General features: G+C 39.8%; 2 protein-coding genes across 3 annotated transcripts in view; one reads left to right on the top strand and one right to left on the bottom strand.

Annotated features, from left to right (window-relative positions):
* The first annotated feature begins 3692 nt into the window (after window positions 1-3692).
* On the top strand, window positions 3693-9466 carry kng1 (kininogen 1). 2 transcript variants are annotated; one of them, XM_073475951.1, is made up of 9 exons: window positions 3693-3836; window positions 4023-4119; window positions 5138-5284; window positions 5442-5555; window positions 5666-5741; window positions 7581-7750; window positions 7849-7959; window positions 8051-8146; window positions 8763-9466. In XM_073475951.1, exons 2-9 carry the CDS (start codon window positions 4054-4056, stop codon window positions 9126-9128), a joined length of 1146 nt encoding a protein of 381 aa, XP_073332052.1. In that variant the 5' UTR covers window positions 3693-3836; window positions 4023-4053; the 3' UTR covers window positions 9129-9466. The 2 variants fall into 2 exon arrangements, with proteins under 2 accessions (XP_073332052.1, XP_073332050.1); XM_073475949.1 differs by having other exon boundaries at window positions 3695-3836; window positions 4020-4119.
* A 459-nt stretch (window positions 9467-9925) lies between these two features.
* LOC141004456 (phosphatidylinositol 4,5-bisphosphate 3-kinase catalytic subunit alpha isoform-like) overlaps window positions 9926-16671 on the bottom strand; it is a 33517-nt gene continuing 26771 nt past the window's right edge. Inside the window, exon 26 of the mRNA XM_073475948.1 lies at window positions 9926-16630. Within this exon, the coding sequence (XP_073332049.1) occupies window positions 16523-16630 (108 nt within the window). The 3' untranslated portion in view covers window positions 9926-16522. The remainder of the gene's footprint in view (window positions 16631-16671) is intronic.

The raw sequence follows: 16671 nt of genomic DNA, 5'->3' as shown, positions 1-16671 counted from the left end.
TGGGATACAGTGATCCCCAGCTTAAAACAAATGTGGACCATTGTCGTAAGGAACGGGGCCAATGGCACATTTCCTATTTCCTACCTCCCTGCTTCTGGCTCCTTTGCTCGGATAACAGCCATATTTGAATTTCGGCCTTCATTTTCATCTCGACTACACACCTGTAAAGTTTCATGACTGCATTATGCACGATTGGGGTGCTTTTGCGTTTACAACATCTGTCCACAGACAGACGGACAGACAGACATATAAACAGTTTGAAAACTACTCAAAACTGCTTCTGTCATAGTTCCCCATCACAAAGGGTGTAACCAGGACCACATTTTGATGACCACACACACACACACACACACAGACACACACACACTCAGAAACTGAAAACATCACCAGCAGACACTGTCACAGCTGGTAAACAGTCCACATCGTACTCTACTAAGAGTCATGTTAAAGGATGAATGCCATTATTTATGTTACATTTATAAGGTTTTTTATACGGCAGAGCTGAAAGGTACGAGAACACAGACGGACCGGTCTCATTCAGATCCAGAGTGTTCTGCTTTGCTCAGAGCACCAGGTGGGTGATCTTTAACACAAAATTAAAGATGAGATGGTGTAAATGGTTGGGGTTTGTCCATGTCTTTTATAGGCTGGGTGGTTGTCAGTTTTGTTCTCGTATTTCTATATTATTAGAGTTCTCATTCTTCTGACCGACACACCTCTTCCTATTGGATTTAAGTGTTTTTCAATTTGAAAAAACATATTTTTAATGAAAATGTGTCATACTGTTTTTTTGTGTATTTATTTTTTATTGTTTTTGTAACAGAAAAATAGATACATATTAACAATAGTTGGTGGTGCTACACAAAACAGTACAGGTTTCTTGACAGGGGTTTTTGACATGCAACAAACAGGACATAGGACAAAGATAATGGCACAGCGACAGAGTAGCACAAGTTCAGTTTTTAGACATTAAATCGAGAAAAGGTTGCCAGATTTTAGAAGAAGTTTCCTCTCTAGCAGACATAATATACCTGATTTTCTCCAAGTGTAATACATTTCCCAGCTCTCTCAACCACATCTCAAATGTAGGAGACCTTTCAGATTTCCAAGATTGTAAAATTAGCTTTCTGGCTATCAATGTTGAAAGGGAAATAGCCTTAGCTTCACAACTACTTTTCACACTATCTGGATTGGCCACCCCGAACAATACGGTGAATGGGTCTGGGTTACATGGATTATTAAAGGCCTTGGTGAAAAACTCAAACAAGGAGTCCCAGAATGATTGTAGCTTATGACATGACAAGAATAAGTGGGATAGTGTTCCTTCTTCACTTCTACACTTAATACATTGGGATGACACATCTGGAAATATTTTCTGCAATCTGGAGGGAGAATAGTGCAGTCTGTGTACTACCTTGAATTGTATCAAATTATGTCTTGCATTGATTGAGCTATCATGGATGTTTTTAATACAATTCTCCCACATCTCATCTGAGATTTCCCTATCCAATTCTCTCCCCCAAGCCTCTTTAAATGGGTAATGTGTCATATTGTTTATTAATATCTTTATGAAAAGTCTTCCAGGTCATATGACCCATTGACTCAAGTAAAATGTATATCACACTAGATAAGTGTGGTATTGAAGAGAGGGAAGATGAACTGACAGGTTGAACTACCAGAAGGCAACATAGCAGATGAGGAGAGCAGCCACCTAGAAGCTGAAAAGCTGAAAAGACAGCTGAATGGTAAGAACAAGGTCTGAGCAATCAACACCTACGCTGGCCAAAGGAGGAGATGGAGGCCACTGATATCAAGACAAGGAAGCTCCTCACAATGCATGGGGGGTTGCACCCCAAATCCAGGCATGTGCACTAAGTGGGAGGAAGGAAGGAGGCCGAGGACTAGTGAGTGTCATAGCCACCATCCAGGATGAAAAAACAACAAACATCCATGAATACAACTGGTAGATGGCCCTCGGTGAGGAGAGCAGGAGGAAACATCATGGAAGAAAAAAACAGACAGTTTGAAGAAGTGGCTGGTTTCGAGAAATCCTGCCAGTGGCTCGGAAAAACAAGATTGATTGAGACCAGAGGGCTCTGTGTAGACCACGCCATACCAGGCAGGACCCCAGACACAATCCAGCACAGTGGCAGTGGTGATAGATCCCAAGCAACAGCAACAAGCTGAAGAAATACCAAGGGCTGACAGAAGAGCTGGAGAAGATGTGGAGAGTGAAGGCAACAGTGGTCCCTGTGGTGATAGGAGCACTTGGTGCTGTGACCCCCAAACTGGGAGAGTGGCTCCAGCAGATTTTAGGAACAACATCTGAGATCTCTGTCCAGAAGAGTGCAGTCCTGAGAACGGCTAAGATACAGCGCAGAACCCTCAAGCTCCCAGGCCTCTGGTAGAGGACCTGAGCTTGGATGAGGGAGGAAGAACACAAGACCGCTCACAGGGGCGAGGGAGGGATTTTTTTATTTATTGATTGATTTTTTACATATATTTATATATATATGGAGTTTGGGACATTGTTTCCTATTAAATTAAGTGAGCTCACACACATATACACAACATCCATGGCTAACAACTCACTGAACAAGCGTTTTGTCGGCCATTTTGTCTCCCTCTCTCTCAGACAGATATCACCATCTCTATTTATACTTACTTACCAAGCATCAGGCACATGCAAATTTTCTTGAGAAATATTCTAGTTTATAATCCCAGTTATTGCTGTTTGCACTTTAATAGTTGAGAGTCATTCCCTGGTTTGTCAAAAACTGACGCTTTGCGTTGGTGGCTCGGGTCTGATGCCAAAATAACATCAAAACTCTGACATCATGACAATGATATAATATTGATATAATTCCAAACACTTGTGATGCCTAAAACACAGCAGTATTTGTTGGCACACTTGTAACCACAAGACGCAAGAGTTACGCTCTTATAAATGAACACTTATCTAGATTTGTACATAATCACATTTTTTTTTCTCATTACAGTCTTAAAAAATAAAAATAAAATATATGTAAGTACTTACTTTGTATCTCTCATAACAGAGCTGTAACTAATGGAGCTAAAGTGGTTCCTTCATATCAGCAACACAGGGAAGATTCTAGCGTGGTGTCATCAGCTGACAGGTAAGATGACGTTCTTGTACTTGGTGAACTTTGGTGTAATCCTGTACAGTTATAACAAGCAGACAAAGCAAACACAATGTCTGTATGATACATGTATATGGAGTGTAACATCTGAGCACATGTCACCTCATTTCACAGAGGAGCAGTGGGGCAATCACAGTGGTATAGGCCAAAGGTCGACAAGGACAAAGTACCAGTTGAAACACACAAAACACACACACGGTGACACACAGTAGCCCCTGAACATGTGCACTTAGGGAAAATGTTGCTACTGTACAATCAGTGCAAATCAACTCTACTTTGTGAATTTGTGATTATGTGTGTTGATGTGTTGAAGACACTTTAAAAGTCGCTAATAAAAGAAGTTTGTCCATCTCCTTACGTGCTCTCTTCTCTCTGATACTGACTGTTGTGTTGACTCGACAGGTAGGAGGGCAAACAAAAGAGCAAACATTTACTTGCCTTTTACCGACTGAGCGTTTCGAGTCTGTGTGTGTGTGTGTGTGGGTGTGTGTCATCTCCTCTGTGCCCTCCTGTCCTCTGTGTATGTGTCCATCAGTGTGTCATCATCTTTCTGAGGATTCCCACCTACAGTTTCAGGAGACCTTCAGTCTGTTGCACATTTCTGTGTGGAGAGGAGTCAAATTTTTCCTCTTCAAGCCCGGCAGGATCAGCAGCAGGCCTCCAACTGCAGAAACTGTAAGTATCACTCAGTCTTTACATGAAAGAATTGAAGAATTTAAGCTTGAAAATGATATTTAACACGAGATTGATCCATCTACAAATTGCCAGGGTTAGGACGTTATTTGGACATGGGGTGCATGGATATTTATTATTGGTAAATTGTAGCTAAAAGTGTTCATCAACTTGCCATTTTCATAGCAGAGCAGAGCCAAACATCCATCAGGATCGGACGATGAGGAGCGGAGTGGGGCTGTGTTTGCTGGGCCTGCTGTGCCTCTACAGCTCAGTTTTTGGGCAGGTAAGTATCAGAAATCATAACTGAAAACCTAGATTACACTGAGAACAGAGGAACGTTGAGGCTGCAGAGGGTTACAGGAGCGCTGGAAGAAGAATTCTGGTCCTCTGGTGAAGTAAAAGTAGTAAAACCACACTATAGAAATACTCCACTACAAGAAGAAGTGCTGCACTGAAAACTTTACTGACGTAAAAGAACAGAATTATCAGCAAAATATCAAAGTTGAATATTATTTTTGTTGCACTGTCACATAAACAGCATTTTAATGTTGTAGGTCACAGAAGTGGGGCTAACTTGTATTATATATTATAAAATGCTTCATATTCTGGAGAATAAGTGTAAGGTATAAAGTCAACACATTGTCAGTCACAACTAGTTCAGGTCCCTTACTTAAATAAAAGTAGCAATATCACACCAAGAAAGTACTTCGTCACAAGTCCTTCATGCAAAGTCTCATTTAAGTAAATGTAGGCGGTTGTCAGCACAAATGTACTCAAATTGTCAAAAGTAAAAGTAGTTGTTATGAAGCAATATTGCTCTTTTTATATTGGATTTATATCACTAATGCATTTACATGTAAGAGGCATTTTAAAGTTGTTAATGTTAACGCAGCTCTAGATCAAGTTTTTTCATAGAAAATAAAAGTAGTGGTAACTATAGCTGTCAAATAAATGTAGTTGAGTATAAAGAACAATAATATTTATATTGTGGTAGAAGTGTAAAGTAGCTGGATTAGAGTAGATGGAAATATTTATGTCAGATAGAAATAGCACAAACTTTACTTGAGTAAATGTACTTTGTTACTTTCCACCACTGCTTTTCACAGGTTGTATGTTTATGAGTCATCAGCACTTTGACCCAAGAGTGCATGTTCCTTCTCAGATGGTTTCATTGAAGAAATGTAATAAAAATGATAACATAAGAAAACATAAACCACCAGCGGTGAAGTCAGGCCTAATTTTGAGCAGTAGAATTTTACTTCCTTATGTTTCTGTGTGTTGTTTTAATTCTACCCCTCCAGGAGGTAACGGAGGTCCCTCCCGGTGTCCTGATCTTCTGTGATGACCCATCAGTGGAGAAGGCCGTCAACAGCGCTGTCACCAAGTTCAATGAGAATTTGAGCGCAGGAAATAAGCTGGCCCTCTTTCAGATAGTAACAGCCAGCAAGGTAGGTGATCGAAACAAAAGTGTGGGTTTCTGCAAATTCACCGAGTGTTGTCGTCAAGACCCCTTATAAGGTCTAAACAAACAATGCAACCCAATATTCCTCTGATATTTAAAAGTGCAGAGCTTTTTGAAGTACTGTGGGTGCTTTGTCTCTTCAGTCAGAGAATGGAGCAGACTCGGTGTACTCACTGCAGTTCACCAGCAGGAGGAGTGACTGTCCAGCTGGGAGCAGCAAACCCTGGACAGACTGTGACTATCTGTCTGTAGACAGGGTAATATTCATGAGATAAACCATCCTCCATTCATGTCTGTGGAGAAAATACAATATAATAATGTCAACACTAGTTAATGTAAAGGTCATGTATCCTGTTTTTGCCTCCAGAAGCCAATTTCATGCAATGCCACAGTCTACATGACAGAGACGGAAACAGACACCAGACAGGTGGACTGTGTGCTCGGTGAGTGCATGATTTGAAATTTAATTAAACATTAAAATGTTTTTAACAGTTATGACACAAGAAGAATCAGCAGGATTATCTGCAAGTGCAGTGAATAGTTTTGAGAAATGCTCTTATTTGCTGTCTTGTAGAGAGTCAGATGAGAAGACTGATATCACTCTCATGTCTGTTGGATCGATACAAAGCTGGAGCCAGGAGGCAGTTAGCTTAGCTTAGCATAAAGACTGGAAACAGAGGGAAACAGCTAGCCTGGGTCTGTCCAAAGGTTACAAAATCTGTCAGCTATCATCTCTAAATCTCACTTAACAGCACATTTTATCTTGTTTGATTTGTACAAAAACATCTAAAAAACAAAAAAGTATTTTGATAGAGGTCAAGGTGTGGTTTGACATGGGGTTGTGACTTCCTGAAGAGTCTGCTGGTTGCCTAGCAACTCTTCCCAGCCTCACCCAATTGTCCATCTTATAACCTTTTGTTAGAATTAAACAACACAGATACAAACATTTTAGTTTGTGAGCTCTGGGAAGTTTCAGAGTGCCAGAAACTTCTTTCAAAATGCTCTCAACAAGCACAAAATCAACTTTTGCAACTTGCGGCCTCATTTAAGACATATTACTTATCATGTCATGCCTCCACAGGGCCTCTTTTAAATCTCATCCCATATATTGATTTTAATTAGTACTATCCACAATGTTTCAGCTCTTTTCAGCATAATTTGGTAATTTTTGGAGCGTTTTCTGCAGCACAAATCTCTGGTGTATTGATTTAGTCCACCCTGACTCTGTGAGAGCACAGCATATTTCTCATAGAGAAAACAGTGAGTCATTGAGGAAATTGTACACTGGTGGGCGCAGGGGATTGTGTAATCTACCAACACTATCTGCACAATATTAACTTATCACACCATAAAAGGCAGTCACAGTCTAGACTTTAATCTGTTTGCCTAACCAGCTCACTGTCAGCCCACAGCAAATAGATTCAGTGTTTTCTCTAACTCCCAACTTTTTAAGGCTCACTTTAGAAAATTAAACTCAAGTAGTGTTCAGTTTGGCCTCAGTGAAGGAAAGGTTGTGAGGTTTAAAAGCTGTTAAGTAAACAGCCTGGTTGCAGTGCAAACACTTTCAATGGATTTCCCCCCAGATGAATAATCATGTTTAGTCCAAATGTACACATTAAATGTTCTGTCAACAGAAGAGTTTACAACATACAACGACAGCAGATATGTTTTACTATAAACTAGACAGGAATGTTCATTAGAGGTCAGTTGTCACATTATTTTTGGGGGCCAGAAATCATAAAAAACATCGTCACTTGACACGGTCAACAAAAGGGGTAACTTAATCCTTCCTCCGTGCTGCTGAGAACAGCAGAGGTAGAGAGGACGGGGGGCGAGGGGCGCTTTGTTTTGTTGTAAAATGCCGGTGCTGAACTCGGGAAGCCCCGAGAGGCAAGTGCAGGTGGATTTTTTTTTTTTTTTTTTTCAAATGTGAAAACGTTTGGCATGTGATTTTTAAAAGGATAAGTAGTGAATAGAAAAAAGATCTTTGCAAAAAAAAAAAAAAAAGAGATAAATCACATACCAAAACAAAAAGATCCTGGCAAAAAAAAAATAAAAAATCTGCCAAAGCTTATGGAAAGTAAATCTGGAAAAATTTTAAAATGATCACCATTATTTGTATTTCACTTGCCCCTCGAGGCTTCCATAGAAGATGACTAGTATTTATAAGTACTTCTTTAAAATCCTAATTTATGAGTTGACCGTGTAGTGAACGTCCTGAGCCACAAACCGCCTGCCGTCTCCTCTCTTTTTCTCCCTCTCACAATCTTTCTCCTCTCCAGATGATTACATCGTTCGAGAGAAAGCTCAGTGTTTGGGCTGCCCGCAGGAGATCGCTGACAACTCGGAGGACCTCAGGGGTCCTCTCACGGCCTCCATCTCCAAGTATAACTCCATGTCTGACTCTACTCACCTGTTCGCCTTTAACAATGTCCAGCACGCCACCAGACAGGTAGAGACTGGATGATATGAGGAGAGAGGAAGTGGGAGGAATGTCAGGTGGAGAAAACTTGTTTCTTTTCCACCTACCTTCTGCATGTATCCCTGCAGGTGGTCGCCGGTTTCAGGTACAAGATGAGATTTGATATGAGAAGGACCAACTGCGCCAAGGCCGAACACAAAGATCTTAACCATCTGTGTGTCCCTGATGAGGAGAATGTGGTAAACATGACAACAAAACACATAATACCACTGATATAATGTGACGTTTTATCAGCCTGACATGTCTCTCTCTCTGTATTTATGTTTGTAGGAATTTGTTAACTGTAACTCAACAGTAGATGTAGCACCGTGGAGACTTGAGCCCCCCCAGACACAGTTAGACTGTGGACAAGGGGAACTGCCAATGGTGAGACACACTTGTCACAATAATCCAACATGAAACAGTTTTTTTCTCTTTTAGAAACCGAATAATGAGCAGCACAGCCACCAATGTTACCCCAACCTGTGATATAACCTGCTTTATTGCTTTGTTTTGCTCCTACTCTCTCTTTTTCTTTCATTTATTGTGATTTATTGAGCTTATTTTAATTAATTATTCAAGAGCTTGGAACCCTGGTTTTGAAAAGCAGGACACAAAAACAGTTTTACTCATACATCATCAGAAACCCCCAATGTAGTAATGATAAAGGGACTACTGTTGGTTAGTTAGCCAGGATCAGGAATCCTCAATAGACCTGCTCGGCTTACTTATGGTTCGTAAGTGTGGCCTGTTTATAGCCCAACATTAGCTTTTTACCACTAGCAGTGAATTTACGTTGTGAAAATCACAAAAGTGGTGTCTCTGTTTTTAACTCTGTTTTATTTCTGCCAATTCTAGAGGAAGCCTACACGAGACCTTCACTCTATAATAAATTGTCTAAAAGTGTTTTAAGCTGTAAAGTGTAGAGGGTGCACATCAATGAGGAAGGCTGGGTTATGTCACTATCCACCATTCATTCACATGTTGTACACTGTATCTTCAGGTGTTCACCAGGCGTCGTCCTCCTGGCTGGTCTCCGCTCAGGAACCTTTTCTATGAAGTTCCCTCCAATGCCTCAACAAAGCCCAGCCCACAGCCAACCCCCACCAAGGCTGCCAAGGAGGGTGTCAAGGAGGGTGTCAAGGAAGAATCCTCTGAGGAGGACACCACAGCCACCCAACCGTCCGTCTCCCCTGATGCATCCTCAGACTCTGTGAACGACACCCCCTTCCACTGCCCGTCCAAGCCCTGGAAACCTTTCAATCCCGTCAGTCTGGCAGGGACTGATGCACCTGAAGAGGTCACTGAAGATGGAACCGTCGAACCAACTCCAGCAGGGAGCTTCGCTGATATAGACCTGGTGGGATAAATATTTCCTCACAGGAACCACATTTATATTCAAAATAGTTTCACTTGCACATAAGTTTTTTTGAAGGAACATCCTCAGGAGTGTTATTCAGAGTTCAAACTATAAAAGCCAAAGAGTTAATAAAATAAGCAGTGTAGCCAATTCTGGGGGCCTGTAACTCAAGGACTGACTGATGGCAGACCTCTGCACTGCCGTCATTTTAATGGCTGGTAAATCAAAGATATGAGAGCCTTTAGTGTCCATTCATTACAGATGTGATTAAATGTATAAAGTGCATTGGAAAGCTGTCATTCTCAAAGGGAAAAAAAGGCTGGAAAATAAAACAAGACTTTATCCTATGTGCTGGTTTTATGTGTGAATGTAAATGCAGATTATCAAAAATTCCTGTCATTTCTTTCTGTAACCATTGACTGTGATCAGCTTCTCTCTCCTGGACCAACAATATTCAGCTCTGTTTTATCAGGAGATGCAGAGATCACACTGGGTGTCCCATGACTTCTCTTAACAAAGTCACTTTCATTGACCCAAATCAATCTTTCTGGGCTTTTTTTTTTTTTTTAAAAAGGAAGAATTCCACTGAACAGCTGAAAAATTCAACAAATGTGTGAAGCAACTGAGAAAAACACTAAACTGATGTCCTGTGAAGTGACATTCACAGTTTTCCCTGACAGTTCTCTGTAAAAAATATCCTGAAAATAAAACAAAATCAAGAATTGGAGTCATTATGGTTGAACAAGGTGAACCAAGGCCTGCTGTACAGTCAAACTGCAAGGGAGGACAGTGCAAACAGAGCTGGGTGAATGTTTAACAAATTTATTTGTACATCTTCACAGAACACTCAGATGACCAGTCAGTCAGTCAGTCAGGGTACAAACCTTTACTCTATGACCAGGGAGCCAAAACGAAACACAATATACATTTATAAATAAAAACGCATGTTATTGAGAGGATGAATTATCCTAGAAAGTGTTCCTACAGGGAGCAAACTTAAGGCATTAACTTATGAACGACTGTATGGCTGCTTAGCAGACTAAAAAAAAAACACAAGAAAACATGTAGCAAGATGAAGAATATTCATCTTTACCCAATCTCATGCAGGTAGGCTGTGAAAAACACTACATTGGCCCGATGTACTTTCATTCATAGTATAGCTCTGACAGCAGGGTATGTTATTAGTGACACACTAAAGTCTAAAATCTAGCTCTAAATCTAGTTTAGAGCACTGCATACAGAAAAGAACATAAAACCACAGACCATTTAATCAAAATGTATCTTTACAGTGAAAGTTTGGGACATGGCCGAAGCCTCAAAAATGACCACAATCGATCAATAACCCACATGATTCATCATGTTTGCTCTTTGATCAAACGCTGATTTTTTTTCTGCAAGAAAAAGAGTTTAAAACCTTCAACATTTATTTGGCTCAAAGGCTTTTTAAAAACACAATTTGTGTTCAAATGAGGACAATGTTTTAAACTGCTCTGCAGGAAGAAACACAGGCTGGATTCACTAAATTTCAGGGCCCAAATTCGTACAGGTGGTGGACACAATAGTGTGAACACCTGTCCAACAGTAACACAAAACACCTCAGAATGAAGACTTGTCCGATGCTAATCAATAACAGACACCACAAGTTTAACAAAAGTAGTATTTACTGCATGAATATTGCATTGAATTGCATTATATTTTCAGAGTGTTCATGTTATTATGTCCACTGTGTCTCTTGGAATCATAGCTCAGATCATATGATTGTATCAGCAAGGGCAAACTGAAGAGCAGATGTTAAACTTCACAGAAAATCTATCAGTATTTCTCTGCACACAAAGGACTTAATATCATTTTCGACTTCAACCGAGTAAAACAGCAGGTACATGATTATGTGATACTCAATCTCTGCAGATTGTTGATCCATGCAGTCAGACAAACTGGTTCAGCAACAAAAATAGACAAAGCCAGTTGAGCCGATCCTGTGATAAGCAGATTTGTCAATATGGGCCTGTGTTTTCATTGCTGAGCTTTTAAGCAGCTAACAGGGATAAAGCATGTGTGGCATCAAAGATTTCATTTAAGGGTAGAAAATCTAGTGCAACAATTAGCGCAGGAATCCAACATCAATTCAGAGCCAAAGTCAAGGACCAGGAGAAACAAACAAACATGCTCTGAGAGGATTTGAGAGCTATCACTCTGGTGCTGGACGTTCTTTTGATTTTGAGGCTGAAGGTGAAAGTATCTCGCAAGATAAAGTTCTAGGTTCTCACTGCACCTGATCTTAGAAATATGACCTCAAGCAAAACTTTAGACCTTCACTAGTTCAAGAAGTAGGCAAGTTTTCACTCTGAAATTCAGGACTGTGGCATCAATAACATTCAACAAAAAGCCTGTACATGACATGATTCAATCTCCGGTATTTGCGTACAGTTAAATACACACACTCTCTCACAAAAACACACACACGCGCAATTAGAGCAGCAACTTATGATGCATTTCATTTTTGATTTATCTGCCGGTTATTTTCATGATTTATCAATTTCAAGCATTTAGATTATAACATGTAAATGTAATATGAGTTGCTTCTTTTGTCGAGCCAATAATCCAAAACCCAAAGACTCTTCAATTTCTCTCATAGATCACAAAGAAAAGCAGCAAATCCTCAAATTTAGGAATCTGTAAACAGCAAATGTTTGACATTTTTGCTTAAAAAAAATGCCTGATGCGACAAATCGGTTCTCAAAATAGTTGGGGACTAACCAATCCTTGCAGCTCCAGTCACAAGCAGTATGTGACAGACACCATACGCCCCCAAATCTAAACTTTAAACCAACAAAATACAGCTGTGGTTCTGATTTGTGACATTTCAAGTAAAACATTTACAACTTATGTATGAAAAAAGTTTCTCCCTCTCCCCTCGTTTGTTTCCTTACAAACGATGCAAAAACTTCAGCATCTTTTTTTTCGTTCGTTTTTTCTTTCTCTGGCACAGAACAGCCAGCGGGGGAAAAAAGGCTTACAAAACATTTAGAGACACATCACTTCAATAGTTAAGTGTCATCACACACAGACACATGAACACATACATACGTACACACATACATAGTGTGGGTTTTCATTGGGGCCTGCCAATGAAGCTCTGCAACCTGTACAGAAAGACAATTACTGTATGTGGGCACACACAAACACTCACACATCAGTGTGAAGGATAATTGGGAAAGAATATTAAAAGATAACAACACGACAGGTTTGTGACACATGAAGCCTCCCATACAAAATGAGGTTTGACTGTAACTGTACATACATACTGCTTAATGCTGCTTCAAAATGTACATCGCATACATACAAGTTACGTTGCTTGAGAAACATGCACACTAGGCTAACTTTCTTTTTTTTCCTCTTTTGGACAAAAAAAGGCTTTGAAAACTAGAATTTTGCAGTGCATTCAACTCTGTAAGTGATATGCATCACTGCACAATGCGTTCACAGGCCTGATTGACGCCTGATTTGGCACATTTACAAAAAGAAGGAATAGTGACGGAGAGCTCTCTGCTGATAGCCGACAGCGTTTAGTGGCACTAGCTGCATCTGACATTGGAAAAGAAACATGAATGATTCAAAAACATAAAGAGATGAGAGCACATAAGGTCTACGTTAGCAATTCAAATACATTCTAGCCATTAATGCTGCAATAATATGACATCACAGACGTACGCCACATCAGAACAGACCACAACTTTGGCTTTTCAATACAATCAATGGTTGAACTGGCAAAGTGCAGACTCTCTTCTCAGCTGACACACTGGCTTTCAAGACAAGACAAGAATTCAGCTATGCGCACATCCAAATGTCTTTATAGGTACATTGTGAGGGGTGTTGGGGGCTTGTGAGGCCGCCATGAGGCACCATTTCTTTTAAATACTACATTCTGTCCTCAGCAAAGCACAGCGTATGACAGGTTCTCAATTAAACCGACAAATCTGTTACTGTTTACTGCCTCTTATTGTTAATTTAAAGGAGCCAGCTATCGGCTCCTTTAAAAACACAGTGAAAAGGAAATGCATTTCTTAGTTACATCAAAATCAAGTAACACTTTATATTAATCATCTCTAATAAATGGAACATTTTTGTTACTTAAACTTTGACTTAGGGCTGGGCGGTATACCCTTAAAATAATATCACGCTATTTTTAAGCTGTATCCCTATGTATGATATACCTCGATATTTTGAAATGTGTCCAAAAAGCACTTCATAAATGCTCCGACTGAGCGACTAAATCAAATATCACGATATGTTTTGACAAAATACCTTAATATTGATACTGCAACAATATTGTAGGGACGACTTTGTACTTTCACAAAACATTAACACAATGACATTTTTAAATAAGTGGGTCAAGACTATTAAAACAAGTAGAGCAATCTGATGAGTTCATATATATCCAGCCCTACTTTAGTTATTACATAATAGTTATTTCATTGGCAACAAACAATGAAATGCTTTATAAACCATTTATTAAGAAATTGTTTATTATAGATAGCAACTAATGTTTTTTATTCCTGTAAATGGTAAATAAATACTGTGTACTTTTTTACACCTGTAAACATTTGGATTGCTGGAATGAAGCTGCAACTGATGTTTATAAACCTTCACAGTGGTTTATAAAGCATTTCAATTTTTATTAACAGTGATATTATCATAATATTAACTTAATGATGGTTATTATAAAGTGTTACATAAAATCCTTCCCTTTTGTACTTCTGTAAAACGTTAAAATATTTTTTTATGATTCACCTTAAACTTGGGAGTTGAATAAACTACACAAATGAATCCAGTGAAATGTGATTGTGATGATTAGCTGACCGAGCCCATCATGTAAAACCGCACTTGTTAGCTGGTGGTTAATCGCAGCTAGCGTAGTGATGTGTGTCTAAAGACTGTAGCTGAGGTTTAATGCTGTGTTCCAGACTAATCTGAACTTGAAAACGTCCAACCTCCTACTATAAAAAAGAACAATCAAACTCGTAATTCTTTCTTGCAAACTCAGGGCACATCATCTACCCCAACAACAACAATGGCAGCACCCATGAGAGGGTGGTAGGATGCATTTGTAGTCAACAGTATTTGTACAAGGCTAGTGAATTGAATATTTAGAAGAGTTTCCAAGAATAAAAAAGCCTTAAAATAAAACGTATAATGGCATCTGTTGCTCTATTTTGTTTTTATATGCAAGGAAGGTGCACTGCTGAGGGTTCACTTGTGTGTCACTTGTGAAAGAGACATCACTTTGTTACAGTCAGCAACGTTTTTTGTTACTTTTGGCATCATGCACCTGGAATGCTTGGAGGACGGAAGTAGGAAATTTCAACTTGGAAAATCCAACCTCAGACTTTGACTAAACCGCAGCATAAGTTATTCAGTTCACCCTCTACCTCCTGACCTAACAAAGCAGGTGGGTGTAGGTGGAGACAACAGTCCCACAGCTCAGTATAACTCTGTATTTGTTATACATGCCCACTTTTCAATGATCAAATCAACTCTGAATGAGCTGTTCAATTCCCTCCCTGAACAAATCTCATCAACATACACTGTTTCACTTGATTCACTAACAAGGCTGAAACTGCCATTTAACTGTGACTTTAAAATGATGGAAAAAGCTACATGCTCAAATGTTTCTGTTGGTAAAAATCTGCAAAACTTAAGCTTCAAACAAATAGGTGTCAAGCATGGCTTTAATAATGCCTGGCAACGGAAAGCTTGGCTCAAATACTGCCAGTGTTGTGGGCTCAGTGAAAGGTGCTCTGGGTAAGAATATCACAAATGTGTGATAAACACAAGTCCATGAATCAACAATGTAAAGACATTCTAATGGTGCACATGCTAACCTAACATGGTTAGAAATACAAATAATACACAATGAAAGATCAAGGCTAGCTTCTCATGCTTCTCATGTTAATAGTGCTGATGGTTTGCTTACTACGGCTTGTTTAGGAAGAGTTTGTAGGACTTTGCAGTGTGCAGGGTTGTGGAGTGTTGTGCTGTGACGCCAAGGCATTTTTATCAACAGGAAGACATTCCCCTGGGTCTCTGCTTGCCGTCAAGGTAAGACAGCCAGAGGCTTAAAATAGGTCCCATTATTCAGAAAATGTGAGACTGGCACTTTGACTCTTGCCATTCTGCATTCACAAGCAAATTAAAATGTTAAATTCTACATTGGGAAACAAACTAGGCTGAATACTACGAATCGGGCAACTACTGATAAGGTCAAAGGAGATGTTTAACTTAAAAGTGACGATGGCAAATCCTCCATAATCGAGAAAAAAGGGGAAGGCTGTTGCACTCATGGTTGGAAGAAGATCGAAGGAAGCAAAAGCACAAATACAAAAAATATATTTACACAAACAATGGTGTGTTTCTGGAGAGTTAGGCTGTAGAAACTGAAAGAAACTAAGATACATAAATAAATTCAAAAAGTCATAATAAATCTGTATATTATTCTGGTATTTCTAAGTGCTGTTTTTTTTTTTTCTTTGATGGAGAGGCAGCATCACCCTGAAGTTTATCCAAGATTCTAAAGCTGCACCACCAACAAATGTTCCCGAGGGCGGAATGCTTTTTCATTGAGGCTGTTGGAGACTGTGGAGAAGTGCAAAACAGCTCAGACTCTTCTGCAGTTTTGAGCTTTGAAATTTCCTCACAGAGAGTTGAAAGCTGACACCAAATCAGCTCAGACGGGCGACACTGTGCAGTGGTAGTCATCATAGAAGCCCAGGTACTCCAGTCATCCTGCACTGTACAACAAAATTGTGTAACACACATAAAATGTAAGATAATTTAGACAGTTCCTGATCCCGCTTTCTTCTCAGCAGTGATAAGTTAACAAAAAGGTTTCCGACGCATACAGCAGAAGGGCAGCAAGTTGAACTTACTTTGTGGCTATATTTTTAGATTGGCAGATACGTCCTCTTTACCTTTTTGTCCAATTTGTGTTTTTCCTGCAAGGACAGCAGGGTATGGGGGAGAATTTTCTTGGTTACCCAGCAGAAGGATACAAGCATCGGCCAGGTAGGACACATCTTCACAGGGACATGAGGACAACGCTATCTTGTAGACACAGAACATGTAGAGGGTAGTGAGAGGGCATCATCAAGACCACAAAAAAGGAAGATTGTAATGGCAAGAAAATGCAGAAAAAACAAGAACCTCGTTTAAATAAACAGAAATGATGCTGGTGTTTAAAAAAAAAAGCTGAAATCCTTCATCATCCGTGAGCTGTTCGTGGCATCTGCTATAATGGAGAACTGAAATTCCTTGACCGATGCTGCATGGTTTGCAGGACTTGAACAGCTGGCTGACAAGTAAATACTCCACGATGGGACTGATGGTTTATCTTTGTGTGCAGGAGATCAGTTTAGTGCATGCTGTCTAATTGTGTGGAATATCCAGTCCATCTTGGTGGTCCACCCTCCATGGTGAGCGTCGTTCATCTGCTTCATGAAGTAGTCCAAGGCCTCCTGCACAAAGAAGAAGAAATGAAAAGAGATACATAAGTGGA

The sequence above is a fragment of the Pagrus major genome, chromosome 11 (assembly GCF_040436345.1).
Source record: "Pagrus major chromosome 11, Pma_NU_1.0".
Lineage (NCBI taxonomy): Eukaryota > Metazoa > Chordata > Actinopteri > Spariformes > Sparidae > Pagrus > Pagrus major.
The sequence above is the reverse complement of the archived record's forward strand: the minus strand, read 5'-3'. Positions and strand labels throughout refer to the sequence as shown.